Source organism: Scyliorhinus canicula, chromosome 24, assembly GCF_902713615.1.
Source record: "Scyliorhinus canicula chromosome 24, sScyCan1.1, whole genome shotgun sequence".
Lineage (NCBI taxonomy): Eukaryota > Metazoa > Chordata > Chondrichthyes > Carcharhiniformes > Scyliorhinidae > Scyliorhinus > Scyliorhinus canicula.
Genome location: NC_052169.1, coordinates 3537800 through 3561871, shown reverse-complemented (window position 1 = coordinate 3561871; position 24072 = coordinate 3537800). Strand labels below are relative to the sequence as shown.

General features: G+C 50.7%; 1 protein-coding gene across 1 annotated transcript in view; it reads right to left on the bottom strand.

Moving 5' to 3' along the window:
- The window catches only part of adamtsl5 (ADAMTS like 5), a 54070-nt gene continuing 29998 nt past the window's right edge, over positions 1-24072 (bottom strand). Inside the window, exons 2-11 of the mRNA XM_038784051.1 lie at positions 23801-23861; positions 22159-22270; positions 19229-19356; positions 15877-16000; positions 14559-14642; positions 13239-13402; positions 11680-11872; positions 8696-8770; positions 2135-2206; positions 1-605 (exon numbers count right to left, since the gene is read on the bottom strand). Of these exons, the coding sequence (XP_038639979.1) occupies positions 271-605; positions 2135-2206; positions 8696-8770; positions 11680-11872; positions 13239-13402; positions 14559-14642; positions 15877-16000; positions 19229-19356; positions 22159-22270; positions 23801-23861 (1348 nt within the window). The 3' untranslated portion in view covers positions 1-270. The remainder of the gene's footprint in view (positions 606-2134; positions 2207-8695; positions 8771-11679; positions 11873-13238; positions 13403-14558; positions 14643-15876; positions 16001-19228; positions 19357-22158; positions 22271-23800; positions 23862-24072) is intronic.

Genomic DNA, 24072 nt, shown 5'->3' with positions numbered 1-24072 from the left:
AGTAGGGTGATCATGGCTCGGCACAACATTGAGGGCCGAAGGGCCTGTTCTGTGCTGTACTTTTCTATGTTCTATGTTCTCTGGTGTGTGAAGGTGCAGCAGAATGCCCAATGTGAAGATTCTAACTGGTCTGTAATGCCAACTGATCCACAGCTTGTTGTCTGCCAACTAACTCTGAGGTGGCAGAGATCCCATTTGCCCCTCGATCTAGCTTGAGTCCAGTCTGCGCAGGGTTAACGGCCGCAGACCACACTGATGTGTGTTTGAACCCTATCCAGATGCATTCACCCTGAGCTGGTATCCCCGCCTCTCACACTCTTCGTCTAAACCCTTCAGGAGTTTGTCCTCTTTGGGCCTATAGGCTCTGACGAAGCTGTCCGGTGCCAGGAGAATCCTGTTCAGCGTCCGTTCATAGTTCACATGTCTAAGTGCCATCACCACGTACTCCCTGGCAGTGAAGATTCTGGGACAGTCACAGATGTTTGGGACCCACAGAAACTCCCGCCTAAGGACAGCGAACCTTGTCTTATAGTTGGTCACCACATGAGCATCGTAACGTGTTTCTGATCCAATGATTCTCTTGCTAATAATCTTCACATGTAAAACTGGGAAGGAAAAGAGAAGAGAAGATTCAGTATAGTTCCTCAGGGCAGTGCGCTATCTAGGCACCACTATCAATGTCCTCCCTGCTCACCTGAAGGTGCTGACTCCCCATGGGAATACCATGAGATTCCATTAGCATCAAGATCCCCATGCAACAGCTCACTGTTCATCAACAGCACAATCTGACCCTGCTTGTCCTCAGCTTGTACTCACACAGGGAGCCAATGTCATGTTGAGAACCTACTCATTTCTCCCCACGTAACTCACATGTTGGTCATCTCGCCAAACCCCAGGCTAACAAGTCCCTGGATCTCTAGCCCAGAGCAGCCTGACCAAGGCTGATCGGTGGCAAATGGAATTCACTTCAGATAAGTGTCAGGTGATGCACTTGGGCAGGACAAACAAGGCAAAGGGAATACATGATAACTCTGGGAAGCACCTAGGATCAGAGGGAGCTTGGTGGGCATGTACACCCATCCCTTAAGGTAGCAGAGCAGGTGGGTACAGAGGTTAAGATGGCAAATGGTAACATTGCCTTTATTAGCCGAGGCATAGAGTTTAAGAGCAGGGAGGTTATGCTGGAACTGTATAAAATGTTGGTTAGGCCACAGCTAGAGTATTGTGGGCAGTTCTGGAATCCACATTATAGGAGGGATGTGATAGCCACTGGGAAGGGAGCAGAGGAGATTTACCCAGGATGTTGCCTGGGCTGGAGAGTGTTAGTTATGGAGAGAGATTGGATAGACTGGGATTGTTTTCCTTGGAGCAGAGGAGGCTGAGGGGGGACATGATTGAAATGTATAAAATTATGAGGGGCACAGATAGAGTAGACAGGAAGAAACCTTTCCCCTTGGTGGAGGGATCAGTGACCAGGGGGCAGAGATTTAAGGTGAGGGGCAGGAGGGTTAGAGGGGATGTGAGGAAAAACCTTTCACACAGAGGGTGGGGGGAGTCTGGAACTCGCTGCCTGAAAGGGTGGGGGAGGCAGAGACCCTCATAGCATTGAAGAAGTATTTAGATGTGCGCTTGCTAAGCCAGGGTAGACATGGCTGTGGGCCCAGTGCTGGGAAATGGGATCAGAATAGATAGGTGGTTGTTTTTGACCGGTGCAGACTCGATGGGCCGAATGGCCTGTTCTGTGCTGTATGATTCTATGACCATTGCAGGTTAGGTTTGGGCCTCAGCTCTGCCCCAGTGATGGAATCTATATAAATGCGAAAGTATCAAATTTATGGAGGGTTCGATGATCAATTGATTCAATTGGAATTATGGGGCCTTTCAATAGATGTATGGACTGATCATTTTCCTGTGACCCTGTCATGGAGCTTGTTGATCCATCCTTTCCCATCATACCCCAGTGCCTGACGGTGAGGCGATGAGAAAACGTTAGTGAATAACATCTTCTACATGGAAACATCTGGCTTGCAATCCAACCTTGAGCCTTGCTAAGGAAGCTGGAAACCTCATCCCTTGGCCGAACCAATGACCCTCAGTTTGAGTGAGGACAATGAAATATTGAGGACAGACTCACCAAAATCTTTCTCACAGTACTGCCTGACCCGATTCCACTTCCCACGAACCTTTCGACACTTTCCACAATTGTCTGGGACACAAAGAAAGATGGCAGATCACAGCACAGGATTCACCAAGCTCACCAAGGCTCATCCGACAGCACGTTCCAAACACAACCTGCACCACCTGGAAGGATGAGGTCAGCAGACACATGGACACACGACCCCTTGGAGGTTCCCCTCCCAGCCACTCACCATCCTGACTTGGCCGTTCCTTCAGTGTTGTTGGATCAAACTCCCTCCCTAACAGCACTGTGGGTGTACCTACACCACAGGGACTGCAGCGGTTCAAGGAGGCAGCTCACCACCATCTTTTTCTTGTAAATTTAGAGTACTCAATTCATTGTTTTTCCAATTAAGGGGCAATTAAGCGTGGCCAATCCACCTAACCTGCACATTTTTGGGCTGTGGGGGCGAAACCCACGCAGACACGGGGAGGATGTGCAAACTCCACACGGACAGTGACCCAGAGCCAGGATCGAACCTGGGACCTCGGCGCCGTGAGGCTGCAGTGCTAACCGACTGCGCCACCCATGCTGCCCCCACCACCTTCTCAAGGGCAATTAGGGATGGGCAATAAATTCTGGGCCTAGCCAGCGATGCTCACTTCCTGTGAAGGAAGGAACTGGGTTGAGATTGGTACCGAGGGAGCAGGAAGGTTTGCCCATATTTATTCAGCACCTTTTACCTCCTCGGAAAGTCGCAGAGTGAGTGCTTCACTGCCATTGGAGTACTTTTGAAGTGAAGTCACCATTGTCGGAAATGCGGCAGCTAATTTGTGCACAGCAAGCTCCCACTAACAGCAATGTGCCCGTTTCCCGAACAATCTGTTTTTCCCTGATGTTGGTTGAGGGATTGATACTAGCCTTGGATTCCCGCCGGGAACTCTCTGCCCCTCTGCAGTTAGTGGCCCGAGGGATAACTCTGCTGTCGCTGGATCAGAGGTTACAGGGTTCACGTCGCACTCCAGGGCTGGAACGCAGAAAGAAATCTCGTTAGCTCAGTTAACGGCTGGTTCGTGATGCAGAGCGAGGCCAACAGCGAGGGTTCAATTCCCGTATCGGCTGAGGCTTTCCGTGAAGGCCCCGCCTTCTCAACCCTTGCCCCTCGCCTGAGGTGCGGTGACCCTCGAGTTAAACCACCACCAGTCAGCTCTCCCCCCCCCTCAAAGAGAAAAGCAGCCCATGGTCCTCTGGGACTATGGTGACATTTACGGTGACTACATGTTTGAAGTATTTCATTGGCGCTTTGGGATGTCCCAAGGTTGCGAAAGGCAAGTTCTTTGTTTCATTTGGTTTTGGAAATCTGTTGCCAATGGAGACAAAGATTGCAGCCACCATTTTTAACCTTGTGGTGTTAACATTGTTTGGTTGCCGTTGACTCCGGAGTTGACGTTGGCACGTGCCCAGGGCAGAGTTAAACTATCTCGTACCGTGCCAATGCTCCTGGCCCACATTTCACTTTCACAGCTGCCTCCTGCTGTTACTAAGTATAAAATGTTAGGGAATAGTTAGTGGGGATGCAGCTGTCCACCAAGACTGATAGAGATCATTCCTTTTATGAAGTGTTTATTTTAGTGAGGGGTATGTATTGACAGAGTGGACGTGGAGAGGAAATTTCCTCGTGTGGGAGAACCTCGAACTTGAGGCCACTGTTTAACAATAAGGGGGTCGGCCATTTAAAACAGAGATGGGGAGAATTGTTTTTCTCTCAGAAGGTCAGGAACTCTCTTCCTAAGCAGGTGGTGGAAGCAGAGTCTGAATATTTTTAAGGCCGAGGTGGATAGATTCTGGGTGAGCAAGGGGGTGATAGGTTATTGGGGGCGGGCGAGATGCAGATTTGAGGTTACTACCAGATCATCCATGATCTTATTGAGTGGGGTAGCAGGCTGCCCGAGGGGCTGAATGGCCTCCTCTACTCACTAATCTTATGTTCAATCAACATGAATGAAGTAACATCACAGAACATAGGCGAACCACAGGGGAGGGGGGAAGAAACGGGGGGAGGAGGGGGGAGAGGGAAGGGACAGGGAACAAGAGAGGAGAACCAGGGAGGTGGGGGGAGAGGCAGGGAAATGAGGGCTGGACGGAGGGCACGGGATACGAAAACAAACTTGGCATCTCCAGGAACAGAGAACAAGGAGAATCCAGGCGAAAGATGGGAGGAACGGCTGAAGCGGAGGTGAGCGCGAGACGACAGCGAGATCCGTCCGGGAGAAGCAAGTGACAACACCAACACCAGACCCATTCGAGTATCACAAGAACCCTCTGTAATTGTTTCTCTGGCACCCAAATGTATATCTACCTGCCCAGTTCCCCCCCACGCCCCCACAAACAGATGCCTACTTATGTGTTGTAAATACTTTTGCCAATTGCCCAGAGTTGCTGCTGTTGAGCTGGTGCACAATACCCTACCAGTTATTCTATTTTGTTTTTTATTTTATTTTTTATTATAACTTTGTTTTGGTATGTTTGGGTGTGCCCTTCCCTTCCATATGTATAGATATATTTCTTAATCTGTGTACATAACGGTAAATATACTTTGTTCAAAAACGCAATTTTAAAAAATATATTTTAAAAAATCACAGAACATGGCCCTCATGGTGGGCAGGGTGGCGCAGTGGTTAGCACTGCTGCCTCACGGCACCAAGGGCCCGGTTCGATCCCGGCCCCGGCTCACTGTCCGTGTGGAGTTTGCACATTCTCCCCGTTTCTGCGTGGGTTTCGCCCCCACAACCCAAAGATGGGCAGAGTAGGTGGATTGGCCACGCTAAATTGCCCCTTTAATTAGAAACAAAACAGAACATGGGCCTCTGTCCACACCCCTCGACATTCCTCCTTAGATACCCTGGTGCTCTTCTCCAATCAAACTTAACATCACAACATCACCTCACTCTGCTTTACTCTGATAAACCCCTTGTTCCTCCCACCCTCCTCGCCCTCCTCCCTCTATCTCCAGCCTGGAAGCAAGAATCATCGCACAATCTCCTGTCTTCGCGAGCAGGAATGATCGTGTTGGCTTATCGCAAGAAGAGTAAAACCTGATCAAGGCTTTTAAATTCAAAAAGTGTTTGATTGAATACGACTTGGAGGAACGGTTTGCCCTTGTGAGCAGAGCAGAGAGGACTGAGACAGTGGCGAATAAATCCAGTGGGGAATGCAGAGAAAGGTCTTCACCTGGAGAATGGGGAGAACGTGGACTTCCCACATCCCGTTAAAGAATAAAAAATAAAACCTTGTAGCGAGGAATTGGGTTGAATAATATTGAAGAAGTTAAAGGGAAGCAGGATAGAGATGCAGGAGAAAAGGAAAATAAGGTGATAGGATGGGAACGAGGCAGCTGGGAGGTGACCCGTAAGGAGCATTGATCAGTTGGACTAAAATTGATTTACGGGACGTGGGCGTCGCTGGTTAGACCAGCATTTATTGCCCAGCCCTAGTTGCCCTTGAGAAGGTGGTGGTGAGCCGCCTTCTTGAACCGCTGGAGTCCATGTGGTGTAGGTACAGCCTCTGTGCTGTTAGGGAGGGAATTCCGGGATGTTGCCCCAGCGACAGTGAAGGAACGGCCGATATATTTCCAAGTCAGGGCGGTGAGTGACTCGGAGGGGAACCTCCAGGTGGTGGGGTTCCCAGGTATCTGCTGCTCTTGTCCTAGACGGTAGCGACTGTGGGTTTGGCAACTTCCTGCAAGGCGACATCTTGTGGATGTGGGCAAATTCTATTTAATTCTTCCGCAAATCTTCCAGCCTGTGGAGCTGGAATGAATAGGGTTAAACTCATTTCACCCATTACTGCCAGCTGGTTCCATTCCAGGAGTCTAGATATCAACTGAGATCCAGGGGGTTCAAAGCCCTCAGTTCCTGGCCCTTGGTGAAACATTTCAATGTTTCTAACTTTGCACATTGAAGGAAATCCCAGCAAGACGGTTAGTTTTCAGCGATAATGGGTGCATTTCGAACGAAAAAAAAATTAAAAGTTTGTCAAAAGCAGTGAAATCTTTGGCATCCATAACTATCCTCAATTAACGAGGGATTTGATGGGTTCGCTGGGGTTAAGTCATCGACTGAATACCTGCCAGAAATCTTCCTGCTGTTTGGCAGTACAAACAACAAGGGTCTGAAAAGGCGGAGATTCTGGAACATTCTCTCAGACATGAGCACATCGCCATATTAGGAGAAGGTACGATGGTAAATCGGGGCTAAACATTTCCCAATGCATCAGTACGCTCACTGTCGTCAGCCTCCTCATCTTTTTACCCTCTTCAGTGTCATGATGTCACCATCCAAACACATCTTCCCAATCTCCTTCATCTCTCCACCTTTGTGGCTTAACTTTGAGACTTCCAGGGCAGCACGGTGGCACAATGGTTAGCATTGCTGCCTACGGCGCTGAGGACCCGGGTTCGAATCCCGGCCCTGGGTCACTGTCCGTGTGGAGTTTGCACATTCTCCCCGTGTCTGCGTGGGTTTCACCCCCACAGCCCAAAAGATGTGCAGGATAGGTGGATTGGCTATGCTAAATTGCCCCTTAATTGGAAAAAATAATTGGGTACTCTAAATTTATTTAAAAAAAAGAAAAAAAAAACTTTGAGACTTCCGATGTAAAAGGACTTTACCAAAAGATCAAAAACCCCGAAGGCTTCTCCCTGACTGGGGGGGGGGGGGGGAGTGTAGGTTATGTACAGTGTGGTGAACTATTGTGCGATTGGTGGATGAGAGGCGAGGTCAATTAAAGTTAATATCAGTCGAGGTACCTCTTTGAGGAGACAGTAAATTGAGGCCCTCTGGCTTCTCCCTCGGGTGGGTGGGTTGTACTAAGTCCCACATCGCTAATCGGCAAAGAGCAGACGTGTTCTCCCCGGTGAGCTGGTTAATATTTACCCTTCAACAAACATCACGAGAACCAGATTCTGGTCATCGTTGCATCGCTGTTTATGGCAACTTGCTACTTTCCAGCTGGTAATGTCGGACAGACAAGTGGCTACACCGGTAAAAGCATTTAATTGGCCGTGAGACAATTTGGGACACAGGTCATGAAAGGTGCCACAAGTCTGCCTTTCTCTTAATAATTTAAGATGTGTTGGGATGTAAAGGGGGCGGACTGTCCTTCACAGCAGGCAGATACTCATTCACATTTACTAACTTTAAGTGGAGCTGACGTATTTAATCCTCTTAACCAGCTTCCCGTGACTCGTGGATCATATCCCTGCCTGTAGCTTTAGTAGAAAAAGGTCAACACTCTGAGTTTAGAAGCTTCGGAGGCAGATTTTAAAGGATTAAAGTCCACTGGGATCCAGCAGCCTGAACTCCGAGTCATAGCTGTTCATGCATAACAGTGTCTGTGTCAGCGGGTATGGAGGTTACAGGCATCCCCACAATAGCTCCCTCTCTTGTACCTCACCATTATTACTGGGGCACAAGACACACTCAGCCTCCTGTTACTGACAATTCCCTTGAGTGTGTGCATATGTTTATGTCTGTGGGCATGTGCACTTGTGTCTGTAGGCGTGTGCGCTCGTGTCTGTGGGCATGTGCACTTGTGTCTGTAGGCGTGTGCGCTCGTGTCTGTGTGTGGACCCGTGTGTGAATCTGGGCACATGTGTGTGCATGTGTGTTAAGTCTGTGGGTATGGCTGTGCGTGCATGTCTTATGTATGTGTGACTGCATGTACATGAATGTGCGTGCGTGACTGCATGTGGGTGACCATGGGTGTGTGCGTGGGCACGGGCGTGTGCGTGTCCATGGGCGTGTGCGTGACCACAGGTGTGTGTGGGCACAGGCGTGTGTGTGGGCACAGGCGTGTGTGCGGGCACGGGTGTGTGCATGACCATGGGTGTGCATGGGCACGGGCGTGTGCGTGACCATGGGTGTGTGCATGAGCACGGGTGTGTGTATGGGCACAGGCGTGTGTGTGGGCACGGGCGTGTGCGTGACCATGGGTGTGTGCGTGGGCACGGGTGTGTGCATGACCATGGGTGTGTGCATGAACACGGGCGTGTGTGTGGGCACAGGCGTGTGTGTGTGCACGGGCGTGTGTGTGGCCATGGGTGTGTGTGTGGGCCTAACATAACTTCCATACTTTTCATTTCTATTCCTCTAGCAATTAGACCCAAGGTTTTGATTAATTTTTCATGGATTGGTTATCCTGTGTGGCTACCTTTAATGATTTGCGAATCTGTACCCCTCGATCCCCTTGCAATCGCGCACACTCGCGTTCATGCTGTGGAGGAAGCTACCTCTTTCGGAGTTTACTTTCCCCATGAATTAGGGACAAAAAATACAACTTCATATTTACTTAGAAATTCCAATACATTTGGCAATTTCACAAGTTTAGTTGAGTTGTTGAGTGTCAGAGCAGGAGCTGCACTAACCTGGTCTATATGGTGATGGAAGACGGTTTCTCAGTGAAGCTGAGTTATAGCGAGGGAGAGCAGGAGCTGCACTAACCTGGTCTATATGGTGATGGAAGACGGTTTCTCAGTGAAGCTGAGTTATAGCGAGGGAGAGCAGGAGCTGCACTAACCTGGTCTATATGGTGATGGAAGACGGTTTCTCAGTGAAGCTGAGTTATAGCGAGGGAGAGCAGGGGGCCTTCCAGCTGAGAATCAAAAAATAACAGCACATTAGAAAGATGTAAAGAAATATGTGAATTTCTATAGCGCCTTTCCTGTCCTCAGTGTAACCCAAACTGCTTTACAATCAGTGGAGTATGTTTGAATTATAGTCGTTGTTGTAGAGGTAACTAAGCAGTTGATTTGCACAGCAAGATCCCACAAAGAGCAATGTTAATAACACAATCTGCTTGATTTATTGCTGTTGGTTGGGGAAAAACATTGACAAGGACACAAGGGAGATCGCCTTCCTTTTTATTTACCCCCCTATTTTTTTTTTGCCTTCTATTCCTGATGCACGATCAATCGCTACTGAAGCGAGATTGTAGTCCAATTGAAGGCTTTAATGAACAAGTAGTTACCCCAGCAGCTCCGGTACAGAATGACTGCTGTGGGTGAAACACAGACTCTTATACTCCGCCTGCTGGGCGGAACCAACAGGCAGGTTCTACCACTCATACTACAGTATAAGGGACATCCCACCTAGGTACCGCGATACCCCTAATATAGCCGACCACAATTCCTTCAGTAACGGACCCCCATTACGTTGTTTGTGTCTTTATGGTCTCGTCAACTTGTTTTGCTACTTTCAATGATTTCCATATCTTTACATCTTGATTATTTCGTTCCTCTCCCTCATATAATTTTCACCTTCCATGGAATAAGCAGCCGCCTTAATCCTCCCAATTGAAACCCATCAGCTCATGCTTCACTATATTGAGTTTCACTTGCTGTTGATCTGTTCCCTCTGGAAGCTTATTTAACTGCTGGTATTTTGTTGCTGTTCTCTACATTAAGAGCTCCATTGCCCAACTTGGTACCAGCTGCAAATATCAGTGCCATCCCTCCAATTTCTGATCGAAATGGTGAACAGTATGGATTCCTACGGGATGTCACTTCCCATTCGCTACCAGCCTCCACTCAACCCCAATCCTCGATTTCCCATTTCGGAGAATCGGGATCGGCTCCCCGAATTTCCTCCCCCGACCCCCCCATCGCTCCGTCACTGGCGGCCGTGCCTTCAGCTGTCTGGGCCTCGGACTCTGCAATTCCTACCCTAAACCTCTCCAGCGGGAGGGAAATTACTGGAGAGAATTCTTCGAGACAGAATCTACTCCCATTTGGAAGCAAGTGGACAGATTAGCGATGGACAGCATGGTTTTGTGAAGGGGAGGTCGTGTCTCACTAACTTGATAGAGTTTTTCGAAGAGGTCACAAAGATGATTGATGCAGGTAGGGCAGTGGATGTTGTCCATATGGACTTCAGTAAGGCCTTTGACAAGGTCCCTCATGGCAGACTGGTACATGGGATCAGGGGTGAGCTGGCAAGGTGCATACAGAACTGGCTAGGTCATAGAAGGCAGAGAGTAGCAATGGAAGGGTGCTTTTCTGATTGGAGGGCTGTGACTAGTGGTGTTCCGCAGGGATCAGTGCTGGGACCTTTGCTGTTTGTAGTATATATAAATGGTTTGGAGGAAAATGTAACTGGTCTGATTAGTAAGTTTGCAGACGACACAAAGGTCGGTGGAATTGCGGATAGCGATGAGGACTGTCAGAGGATACAGCAGGATTTAGATCGTTTGGAGACTTGGGCGGAGAGATGGCAGATGGAGTTTAATCCGGACAAATGTGAGGCAATGAATTTTGGAAGGTCTAATACAGGTAGGTAATATACAGTGAATGGTAGAACCCTCAGTCGGAGAGATCTAGGTGTACAGGTCCACAGGTCACTGAAAGGGGAAACACAGGTGGAGAAGGCCTTCATTGGCCGGGGCATTGAGTATAAAAATTGGCAAGTCATTTAAAAAAATAAATTTAGAGTACCCAATTCATTTTTTCCAATCAAGGGGCAATTTAGCGTGACCAATCCACCTACCCTGCACATCTTTGGGTTGTGGGGGTGAAACCCACGCAAACACAGGGATAATGTGCAAACGCCACACCGACAGTGCCCCAGAATTGAACCTGGGATCTCAGCGCTGTGAGTCTATAGAGCTAACCCACTGCGCCACCGTGCTGCCCTAAAATTGGCAAGTCATGTTGCAGCTGTATAGAACCTTAGTTTGGCCACACTTGGAGTATAGTGTTCAATTCTGGTCGCCACAGTACCAGAAGGATGTGGAGGCTTTAGAGAGGGTGCAGGAGAGATTTACCAGGATGTTGCCTGGTATGGAGGGCATTAGCTATGAGGAGCGGTTGAATAAACTTGGTTTGTTGTCACTGGAACGACGGAGGTTGAGGGGCGACCTGACAGAGGTCTGCAAAATTATGAGGGGCATAGACAGAGTGGATAGTCAGAGGCTTTTTCCACAGGGTAGAGGGGTCAATTACTAGGGGGCATAGGTTTAAGGTGCGAGGGGCAAGGTTCAGAGGAGATGTACGAGGCAAGTTTTTTTACACAGAGGGTAGTGGGTGCCTGGAACTCGCTGCCGGAGGAGGTGGGGGAAGCAGGGACGATAGTGACGTTTAAGGGGCATCTTGACAAATACATGAATAGGATGGGAATAGAGGGATACGGACCCAGGAAGTGTAGAAGATTTTAGTTTAGACGGGCAGCATGGTCAACGCAGGCTTGGAGGGCCGAAGGGCCTGTTCCTGTGCTGTACTTTTCTTACAACACCACGTTAAAGTCCAACAGGTTTGATTCAAACACGAGCTTTCGGAGCGCAGCTCCTTCCTCAGGTGAACCTGATTCAGGTGAACTCAGATTCACCTGAGGAAGGAGCAGCGCTCCGAAAGCTCGTGTTTGAATCAAACCTGTTGGACTTTAACCTGGTGTTGTAAGACTTCTTACTGTGCTACCCCAGTCCAATGCATCTCCACATCATGGGTACTTTTCTTTGTTCTTTGAAAATCACTAACCAATGTTGGCAACCCCAATGGCTCAGAAACTAACCGGAGGTGATTGTGCTTGTCATCGGGATGGTGGTGGTCACAGTTTGCGGTGTGTGTGTGACTGATCGAGGCGTCTGGATAACCGTCCGATAGGCCTCTTGCAGAGCACTCCGCTCTCCGTGGTACAGCCAGTATCGATCGTTAGGAAGCCAGTATTCATAATCAATCCAAGAGTTTTGCTCCATAGCCAGAACCTGTGAAAAGAAAGACTCCCATTTAAATTGCATCAACAACCTCAAGGTGTGGTGTGCTGAGGGTGCAGACCCGATGGGCCGAATGGCCTCCTTCTGCACTGTAGGGATTCTATGCTATGTCCCAAAGGGCTTTACCGGCAATGACACAGTTTTGGAAGTGTACTTACTAATGTAGATAACTATTACTTACTAATGCAAAAAACAGATTGTCTGATTATTATCACATCGCTCTTTGTGGGATCATGCTGTGCACAGCATGATCCCACAAAGAGCGATGTGATAATAATCAGACAATCTGTTTTTTGCAATGTTGATTGAGAGATAAATATTGAACAGGACACCGGGGGGGTGGGGGGGCTCCCTGACACCAGGCGGGGGGGGGGGGGGGGACTTTCTAACACCAGTGGGGGGGAAACTCCCTAACACCAGGGGACACACACTCCCTGACACCGGGGGGGGGGGAGGGGGGAACTCCCTGCCCTTCTGTGCAATGGTGGCCATGGGATCTTCCACACGCACAGGGGACTTCAGTTACTGTGTCACTAAATGGAGCTGCAGCGCCTCCAACAGGTACCGACTGGAATGTCAGCTAGTCTTTGAAATAGGGCAAGAGGCAGGAGGGTTAGTAACCAGAGCACATGGACTTAATGTGATTGGCAAAAGTGCCAAATGAGGGCCTGAATATGGACGACATGGTGGCACAGTGGTTAGCACTGTTGCTTCACAGCTCCAGGGTCCCAGGTTCGATTCCCTGCTTGGGTCACTGTCTGTGCAGCGTCTGCACAGTCTCCCCGTGGTCTGCGTGGGTTTCCTCCGGGTGCTCCGGTTTCCTCCCACAGTCCAAAGACGTGCAGGTTAGGTGGATTGGCCGTGTTAAATTGCCCTTAGTGTCCAAAATTGCCCATAGAGTTGGGTAGGGTTACTGGGTTATGGGGATTGGGTGGAGGTATGGGCTCGGGTAGGGTGCTCTTCCCAAGACCTGGTGCACACTCGATGGGCCGAATGGCCTCTTTCTGCACTGTAAATTCTATGAATTCTACCTTGCCAACCCTTTTAAAGTTGGGGGCATCACTCGATTGGACACATCTGTGGTAAGATACTTTGATTCCTAATGCGGGGTTAGCTGACAACCAAATATCTAAATGCTCGCACAGGAGATATTGAGGGAGAATGTTCAGAATTCAGACGGTTGGGAAACATCAAACTGAGTTTTTAAGTGTCACCTAATGGTGGGAGGTGGGGATGAGTGAGGAATTCCACAGGTTCAAAGTCTTTGGAGTTATTGAGTTGGAGACGGAGCGAGGAGTCTCCATTTCAACACAGTTGTGAGTGAGGAGTTCTGGCCGATCACAATGATTGATTTTACCAGCAGATGTAGGTCCTCTTTAGTGGGCCCAATCGCCTCAAAGCTCTCGCCAAGATCAGCTGACCGCCTGTAGTGGATCTTGGTTCCGGCTGCAGTGTACGTCCCTGGCCAGTTAATGGCCCAGTTCCCATTGATGATGTAGTTATAGTTTCCATTCTGTAAGGCTGTGGGGAATTCAACAGGTAAAAGGTTCATTAGTGCTCAAAACGTGCTCACCTGTGAAGGGCAGAGAGCAGCAACAACAGAACACTGGACATCACCCCTGCTGAAGGCAAAGGGTGTGGCTGGGACCCTGGGTCCACGGACACCAAGTGCATCCCACCCAATAAGCAACATGCACCCGAGCGCCCTCAACAAATGGTGTCACAAATCCCAAACACACCCACCTACTGTGCAAATCAAACGGGCCAACGGCTGATCGATCTTTGGGGGTTCCTGTTCTCCGCCTGGTGCTCACTCACTTTCCTCCAGTGGGGTAAACCTGCCTCATTCCGTCCAGGATCCAGTCAATTCACCTGCCTCGGACCAGGCTGGAGTTAGTGCCCACAACCTACAGGATGCACGGCAGCACCACCTTCAGTAGCTTCTTGGGGAAGAGCGCTCTGGATTTCCACCACCTTTTTCTTCCAGGAAGTTTTTTTTAAAAATCCTTCATGGAGTGTGGACATCGCCGGCTGGACCAGCATTTATTGCTCATCCTTAACCCCCCTCGAAATGACTGATTTGCTCGGCCACTTCAGAGGGCAGCCTTTGCTGTGGGTCTGGAGTCACGTGTAGGCCAGACCGGGTAAGGGCGGCAGATTTCCTTCCCCAAAGGACGTTAGTGAACCAGGTGGGTTTTTACAACAATGATTTCATGCTCATCCTTAAACCTTTCATTCCAGGTTTTTTTTACTGAATTCAAATGTCACCATTTGACTGGCCCTGGGCCTCTGGGTTGCCCGACTAGGCCACTCAGCCCCTCCCTCCCCAGTTCAGTTCTTTCTGACATCACTCCAATTGGTCCCGTTAAAATGTCCTATGGCTGGATTCCCCCATCAGTAAAGCCTAAAAACATCTTCACCTTCCATATCCATGGTTAGTCTGTGCAACCCATCCTCGTCATTAAACCCTGTTAACCTCACCAGCGTTTACCCACTGGTCCACAGACCCCTCCTGGGTGACTTCGTTCACCCTGCCCGCAACCAAAATCCTGCCAGGACATCTCGTCAGAGGCGGCTTCTTCCTCATGTTGGCCTCCGTTCCAGTTCTAGCACCAGGTGCATCAGGTGTGCGTTGAAGTCTTTAAACGCCAAATTTCAGAAAGAAATAATTGCTCACCCAGATAGTTGCTGCTATTATCAGTCACTTTCAGGTAAGTGGCCCCGGCCGGGATCATGGTCACCTCGTTATATTCCAATGAGCCTGAAGGAATTGAGTTTGAGAAATTCAGGGACTGATTCATTGACCGTTATACATTGCCACACACAGACACGGAGATACATGCGTTGGGAGAGACAAACACGGAGGCCTGAATTATCATAGAATCATAGAACCTACAGGGGCTGGTTTAGCTCACTGGGCTAAATCGCTGGCTTACCAAGCAGGCTAGCAGCACGGTTCGATTCCCGTACCAGCCTCCCCGAACAGGCGCCGGAATGTGGCGACTAGGGCTTTTCACAGTAATTTCATTGAAGCCTACTCATGACAATAAGCGATTTTCATTTTTTCATTTTCGTAAGGAGGCCATTCGGTCCATCGAGTCTGCACCGGCCCCTAGAAAGAGCACCCCACTCAGGCCCACACCTCCCCGTAACCCAGTCACCCCACATCAGGCGGAGGGACACACACCAGAACACATTCCCCCCCTCCCCCCCCCCCCCCAACTCCAGCAGGGCTGAGCTCTGATTGGCAGAAGGCAGGACCTCCGCCTGTCATCGGGAGCTTCCGGCCAATTACGGGGTAGTAACGGCCTGAAAGGGGGGGGGGGGGGGGTCACGAAGAGGGTGATCAGGGTGTCAGGAGTCACATACGGGGGAAGTCTAGAGCACCGGGCCCTTGAGAGAGGGTGCCCCAGATTTTTGAGGCAGGAGCCCCCACAGACCCCAATCTATCATGTGACCACCAGCCGGAACATTCAGGTAAACGGGCGGGAAAAGAGCGATGTGGCCATTATTGGCCATTTAAGGATCTTCAGTGGAGCAACGGCGGGAGTCCCATTCAGGTGCACGCCCAGGAGAAAGTCACGCACACACAGGGAGAAAGACATAAACATAGGCAGAGACACCCACACACACAGGGAGAGACGGAGACACCCACACACACAGGGAGAGACGGAGACACCCACACACACAGGGAGAGACAGACACCCACACACACAGGGAGAGACAGAGACACCCACACACACAGGGAGAGACAGACACCCACACACACAGGGAGAGACGGAGACACCCACACACACAGGGAGAGACAGAGACACCCACACACACAGGGAGAGACAGACAGCCACACACACAGGGAGAGACAGACACCCACACACACAGGGAGAGACGGAGACACCCACACACACAGGGAGAGACGGAGACACCCACACACACAGGTTAGGAGCTGTTCTTGGTCCACGCATGAATCAGTCACCAGGGGAATGTCTGACAATCACCAGGAGTGAGTTGACGAGTGATGAAAATGCTCCGATATTGCTGGCATGTCTTGTTCTGACCACCACACACACCACACACATCTTCCTTCTCCTCCGAGCCCAGGATCTGACCACAACCGACTGTCTGAGGGAGAGAAGATGGTAGACAATGACACAAAGCACAAGCTGAGGTTCCCAGTGTTACCAAAATGTTTACAGGGAGAGTGAAGAGTGTTCGGGCTGCATGTTTACCGATGTTCCCAGGCCTGCGCCCTGGAACTGAAACTGGTGCAAAGTGGGTTAATCTACTAACTGGTCTCTGTTATAGAGAGAGAGCAGGGAACAGGCCCCAACAGAAAAGAGGGGTATGGGAGTGATAGCCATGTGAATGGCCTCAATCCCTTTCTTCAGAATGTAGACTGGACTCATCATCATTGAAAGCCAGGGTATGGAGTCAGTCATTCAAAAGGATTTCATCTCATAGGAACTGATATAATAAAGGAAAATAAATTCCCAATTACACTCGTACAGAGCCCTGGTTACAGCCCTGATTACAGTCCTGATTACAGCCCTGGTTACAGCCCTAATCACTGCCCTGATTACAGCCCTGATTATAGTCCTGATTACAGCCCTGGTTACAGCCCTGGTTACAGCCCTGATCACTGCCCTGGTTACAGCCCTGATTACATCCCTGGTTACTGCCCTGATTACAGCCCTGGTTACAGCCCTAATCACTGCCCTGATTACAGCCCTGATTACATCCCTGGTTACTGCCCTGGTTACAGCCCTAATCACTGCCCGGATTACAGCCCTGGTTACAGCCCTGATTACAGCCCTGATCACTGCCCTGGTTACAGCCCTGGTTACTGCCCTGATTATAGCCCTGGTTACAGCCCTGATTACAGCCCTGGTTACAGTCCTGGTTACTGCCCTGATTACAGCCCTGGTTACAGCCCTGGTTACAGTCCTGGTTACTGCCCTGATTACAGCCCTGGTTACAGCCCTGGTTACAGCCCTGATCACTGCCCTGGTTACAGCCCTGATTACAGCCCTGGTTACAGCCCTGGTTACAGCCCTGATTACAGCCCTGGTTACAGCCCTGATCACTGCCCTGGTTACTGCCCTGGTTACAGCCCTGGTTACTGCCCTGGTTACAGCCCTGGTTACTGCCCTGATTACAGCCCTGGTTACAGCCCTGGTTACAGTCCTGGTTACAGCCCTGGTTACAGCCCTGGTTACTGCCCTGATTACATCCCTGGTTACAGCCCTGGTTACAGCCCTGGTTACAGTCCTGGTTACAGCCCTGGTTACTGCCCTGGTTACAGCCCTGGTTACAGCCCTGGTTACAGCCCTAATCACTGCCCTGGTTACAGCCCTGATTACAGCCCTGGTTACAGCCCTGATCACTGCCCTGGTTACAGCCCTGACCACTGCCCTGATTACAGCCCTGATTACAACCCGAGTTACAGCCCTGGTTACAGCCCTGGTTACAGCCCTGATTACAACCCTGATTACAGCCCTGATCACAGCCCTGGTTACTGCCCTGGTTACAGCCATGGTTATAGTAGCATAGTAATAATATAATTTGAATGGTAATCCCGAGACCCAGGCTAATGCTCTGGAGCCAGGGGTTCAAATCCTGCCCAGGTAACTGGTGCTCAGTAAAATCTAGAATTCTAAACTTGGCGTCAGCAATGGGAACCATGACTATTCATTATTGTGAAAATCCATCTGCTTTACTAAAGAAATCCTTACCTGGTCTGATCTACTGTGACTCTTAACTGTCCCTCTCAAATGGGCACTTTCACAGGTAATTCGGGATGGCCCACACATCCTGGTCTTGTCCAGTGATGCCAATGTCCCATCAACGTCAGGTAAACAGTCTCAACATTGTACAGTTTCCGGGGAACGTCTGACACTCGCTGAGCCAGATTCAGCCCAGGCTCTCCCTCGGAGCAGGAGCCGGATAGCGACTGCCCTTCACGGCCGTAGTGAGTCTTGCCTTCTGGTGTGTCTGGATCAAAAGAGTGACCCCCAACTTTCCCTTTCAAAACCTCAGCTTTCTCATGAAGGGGCAGGCCCAGGGATTATGAGCTGCTGTGACCCCTGGCTCTGACCCTCTGTACAAACTGTTTCTTGTGTTAATAATGTTCTGGAGCAATTCAGTTATTTGATCAAAAAATAGAACAGAGATTAAAGATGTGGAACAGATCCCAGTATATCATTGAAAGAAAATAAATAATTAGTTGAATGGTGGCTTTATGATGTCTTGGAGCATTTCAGAGCCAATGAAGTACTTTTTGAAGAGTAGTCACTGCGGTAATGTGCGAATCGCAGCAGCAATTGAGTGCACAGCACGATCCCACTAACAGCAACTTGATAATGGCCATTCATCTTTTTTTTGTGATGTTGATTGAGGGATAAGTATTGACCAGGACGCTGGGGAAAATGCTCACGCTGGTCATCAAGATATCGCCATGGGTTTCTCCGCTCTGCACCTTGGCATGGCGGGGGGTCCTGCTGGGGTTTGTGACCCTGAAAGTGACGATTGAGCCGAGATTGGGGGGGGGGGGGGGGGGGGGGAGGAGGAGTTCTACAATTCTTGGGGATTGTTTATCGTGTACGTTCGGGGGTTGGTTGCTGCTGGATGCTAAGGCGGGGCTTGTGAGCTGTTTATTTCGCGTTTTGATTTACGAGTCGATGGTTTAGGTTTTACATTGTTGGGGTTGTTTTGTTGTTTTTTTTCTTTTCTGGCGAAACTGATGAAAATATGGCGGATAAAAATATTTTTAAATAAATAATGCCACGGGACCTGACAAAGCCGCAGAGGCCTGGGTTCAGTATTGCGATGGGCCAAATGGCGTCCTCTGCACCATAATTAGAATTTTTTTTTTAGAGTACCCAATTTTCTTTCTTCAATTAAGGGGCAATTTAGCGTGGCCAATCCTACCCTGCACATCTTTGGGTTGTGGGGGTGAAACCCACGCAGACACGGGGAGGATGTGCAAACTCCACACGGACAGTGACCCAGAGCCGGGATCGAACCTGGGACCTCGGCGCCGTGAGGCAGCAGTGCTAACCACTGTGCACCTTCTGTGCCATAATGGCTCCTCCAAAAAGGCAGCCCCCCCCCCCAACTCCAATGGCAGCCCCTCAGGACTGCACGGCTGTACCAGCCCGGATGCTGTGCTCAAACCTCTGGAGTGGGTCTTGAACCCACAGCTTTCTGATTCGAAGCTGACCCAGAGCCACAGCTGACTCCCTGACACAAAGGAGTTTTCTACTAACGTTAATGCTCAATGTTAAATATGGGCCTCAACCTCCATTGAGGCCTTACCTCCCCTTGGACCGTCTAACCACTCCTTTCACTTACCAAACACTGTCCATTGATGCACACACCAGTGGAACCAGCCTTACATTCTGTCCCATCTAACACACGGCCGAAATTGTAATAAAAGTTCTTCCCTTTGGCTAAACAGCTGAGCTCACACGGGTTGGAGGCTAGAAACACAAAGAGGGTATCAGTCAGACAATGGGCCGAATGGCTCCTTGTGCTTCGGTTCACCCACCGCAAGCTGCCAACACAAAATCTGGCCGACAAACTGAGGCAATTTCCACAATTTCTTCTCTTAACATTTTAAAATTGGAAAAAACAAGACTCACAATTCGACAACACATTTCATCTTTAGGGTACACGAGGAGGCCACTTGGCCCATTGAATCTGTGCTATCCCTCCGAGGAGCAATCCCATCAGTCCCATTCCTCCTTTCAGAACCTCAAGAATGTCCCAAAATGCATTGCAGTCAACGAAATATGTTTCCTTTTTTGGGAGTCGCTGTTGTAATGTCGGAAGTGTGACATCTAAGTTACACACAGCAAGATCCCACGCACAGTGCTTGAAGATATGAGTTCTCATTCTACTGCTGTTCGTTGAAGGATAAATATTCACCTGGACAATGTGTATACCTCCCCTGATCTTCTTCAAAGTTGTGTCCATCAGATTCTTTACATCCACCTGACCTGGGGGGGGGGGGGGGGATGAGGCATCATTTCAACACCTCATCCAAAAGTGGCAGTGCAGCGCCTCCTCAGTACGGCACTGGAATGTCAACCTGGATGAGGGGCTCAGGTCTCCGCAGTGGAGACTGGGACCTGCGACCTTCTGAACACAGAGGCAACAATGCCACAGGTGAAGCAGCGCGATAGGGATGTGGATGTGGAAACCAGGAGGATCTCCCATGGTTTGAGTGGGGCTATGGTGAGGTAGAGATAATGAAGTCGGGTCACGACGATTCTGACAGCAGAATGGACAACTTAGTCTGAACGAGCCCCTGATCTGCTTCTTAATAAAAATGGCAGCTTAAAACAGGCAAGATGCTGAGAGTGGGAGCACATTGATGTCCTTTGAGAGTGGGTTTGATCAAAGGGAACATGTTTCTGTTTACAGAATCACTGCCTGGTGAAAAGTGAAAGAGTTTGCGGCAAAATCAACAAAAGCAGATCATGCCCGAATGATGGCAATAAAATAGGTTCACATTTCAGCAGTGCCACCCCCTCGTTAAGAATGTTTCGCTCACAGGGTGGATCTTTCCGGGACTAGCTGGTGCCACACAACATAAATTGGCGACTAAATGCAGCCAAACAGTCAATAATTCTCAAGGTCACTGCTGTGGGGAGATTTAACTGGAAGGAGACAAAAGGAAGCAGAGAGAGACGGGTACAGGCAACGGCGGGTTGACAACAAAGGTGGGTACAGGCAACAGCGGGTACAGGCAACAGCGGGTACAGGCAACAACGGGTTGAGACAACGGTAGATACAGGCAACAGCGGGTACAGACAACAGCAGGTACGGGCAACAGCGGGTACAGGCAACAACGGGTTGAGACAACGGTGGGTACAGACAACAGCAGGTACAGACAACAGTGGGTACGGGCAACAGTGGGTACAGACAACAGCGGGTACAGACAACAGCGGGTACAGACAACAGTGGGTACAGACAACAGCGGGTACAGACAACAGCGGGTATGGGCAACAGTGGGTACAGGCAACAGCGGGTACAGGCAACAATGGGTTGAGACAACGGTGGGTACAGACAACAGCGGGTATGGGCAACAGTGGGTACTGGCAACAGTGGGTACAGGCAACAGCGGGTATGGGCAACAGCAGGTACAGGCGACAGCAGCTACAAGCAACGGTGGATACAGGCACCAGCAGGTACAGGCAGTGAAAACAGACAGGCAGTGAGAGAGACACGTGTAGCCAAATGGATTCAGAGTCAGAAAACCTGAGAAAATGAAACAGCAACTCTTTCTTTCTGAAGTTTCTGCAGAAGATACAACAGTCAGATGTTCAAGTGACATAAATAATAATTTTGTCAATCACAGGATTGCTTCAGTGACTAAATGAATCACCCAGTGTGGATACAGAGTTCGCGTGGTCGATTGTTATCCAACATGAGGCCTTTCACAGCTGCACAGCTCACTATCCAGATATGGGGGAGGTGGGGGGGATGGGATGGGGAGGTGGGGGTGGGGGAGGTGGGGGGGATGGGGGAGGGGAGGTGGGGGGTTGGGGGATGTGGGGGAGGGGAGGTGGGGGATGTTGGGGGAGGTGGAGGAGGGGAGGTGGGGGATGTGGGGGGGTTGGGGGATCGGAGGAGGGGAGGAGGGGGAGTTGGGGGATGTGGGGGGTTGGGGGAGGGGAGGTGGGGGAGGTTGTGGGGGGTTGGGGGATGTGGAGGGAGATGTGGGGTGTGTGTGGGGGGGGGGTTGGGGATGTGGGGGAAGTGGGGGGGTTGGGGGAGGTGGGCGAGATGGGGGAGGGGAGGTGGGGGAGGAGGGGGAGTTGGGGGATGTGGGAGGGGTTGGGGGATGTGGGGGGGGGTGTTGTGGGATGTGGGGGAGGTGGAGGAGGGGAGGTAGGAGAGGTGGGGGAGGATGTGGGGGGGGTTGGGGATGTGGAAGAGGTGGGGGGGGTGTTGGGGGATGTGGAGGAGGTGGGCGAGGTGGGGGAGGGGAGGTGGGGGATGTGGGGGGCGGGGGTGGGGGGGGGGGTTGGGGGATGTGGAGGAGGGGAGGTCGGGGATGTGTGGGGGTGTGTGTGTGGGGGGGGTTGGGGGATGTGGAGGAGGTGGGGGATGTGGGGGAGGATGTGGGGGGGGTTGAGGGATGTGGAGGAGGTGGGGGGGGGGGCGGGGGGGGGGGGGGTTGGGGGAGGTGGGCCGGTGCTGATGCACCAATAATGGTACCCGAGTGTGGATCTTCGGGAGAGGTGGGGGAGCTGAAAATATGGAAAAGCCCTCACCTCCGTGAAAAGGAACCCACTCCGAGGGGATGCCTGGGATCTGCAGGATGGGGCGACCATTGTAGGCGGCACATTGAATCTGTCGGAAATCCTCTGATCCCGGTGGACAATCCTGAGGGGGGAACAGAGACAAGATACTGAGCACCTGACAACCCAATATCACCCCAGCAACCAGCCCAGCTAGAACTTGGAAACCATCAGACTTACTGCATTGTTTTAGTCCAGAACTTGAGTCAGGATCTGGGGGAGTTTGAAGGCCCACAACATCCTTCATTATAAGCCCCTGAGGTGTAGGTACACCCACAGTGCTCTTAGAGTGTGAGTTCCAGGGTTTTGCCCCAGTGACAGTGAAGGAACGGCCGATATATTTCCAAGTCGGGATGATGAGTGACTTGGAGGGGAACCCCCAGGTGGTGGGGTTCCCAGGTATCTGCTACTCTTGTCCTTCTAGATGGTAGTGGTTGTGGGGGTGTAAGGTGCTGTCTAAGGAGCCTTGGTGAGTTGCTGCAGTGCATCTTGTAGATGGTACACACGGCTGCCACTGTGTGTCGGTGGTGGAGGGAGAGAATGTTTGTGGAAGGGGGAGCAATCAAGCGGGGCTGCTTTGTCCTGGATGGTGTTGAGCTTCTTGAGTGTTGTTGGAGCTGCGCTCATCCAGGCAAGTGGAGAGTATTCCATCACACTCCTGACTTGTGCCTTGTAGATGGTGGACAGGGTTTGGGAGGGTCAGGAGGTGAGTTACTCTCCGCAGGATTCCCAGCCTCTGACCTGCCCTGGTAGCCACAGTATTAATGTGGCTGGGTCCAGATCAGTTTCTGATCAATGGTAACCCCCAGGATGTTGATTGTGGGGGATTCAGAAATGGTGTTGCCATTGAATGTCAAGGGGCGGTGGTTAGATCCTCTCTTGTAGGAGATGGTCATTGCCTGGCACTTGTGTGGCGTGAATGTCACTTGCCAGCCCCAAGCCTGGATATTGTCCAGGTCTTGCTGCATTTGGACATGGACTGCTTCAGTGTCTGAGGAGTCGCGAATGGCGAACATTGTGCAGTCAGCCGCAAACATCCTCACTTTAGACTTATGATGGAAGGGAGGTTGTTGATGAAGCAGCTGAAGATGGTTGGGGCCGAGGACACTACCCTGAGGAGCTCCAGCAGTGATGTCCGGGAGCTGAGATGATTGACCTCCAACCACCACAACCATCTTCCTTTGTGCCGGGTATGACTCCAACCAACGGAGAGTTTTCCCCCTGATTCCCATTGACTCCAGTTTTAGCTCCTTGATGCCTCACTCGGTCAGATGCTGCCTGGATGTCAAGGGCAGTCACTCTCACCTCACCTCTGGCATTCAGCTCCTTTGTCCATGTTTGAACCAAGGCTGTAATGAGGTCAGGAGCTGAGTGATCCATTGGGAGTTCTGACAACTGATACCTGAGTTTATTTCCAGAATTTACCGAATTCGAAATCTCAAACTGACACAGTGGGATTTGAACTCTGGAGAATTTGTCCAGACCTTTCATTTACTCGCAAGTAATGTAACCATTGCACTACCGCAGCATTATACTGGGAAGATGTCAGGGTCCCTGGTACCATTAGAAAAGGGATCTGTGAACTGCAATGAAGAATGTTGTTGGGCAATCTTACCTCAACAGCACACACCTTGTACTGCCTCTGGTCACCTGGGCAGTGCTTCGCGAAGGGGTGTCTGGGAATGAAGAACAGGCAGCATTCAGCAACTCAGCATCCCATCCACAGCCTCCCCCCAGCCTCTACCCCCCCCCCCACTACACTCCCCTCTGCCCCCCCGCTACCCCCTCAACCCCTTCATCTTCCCCCAAACTCCACTCCCCACCCCCCCGCCACCCCCACAACCCCCTCACTTCCCCCGCTCCACTCCCCACCCCCGCCACCCACTC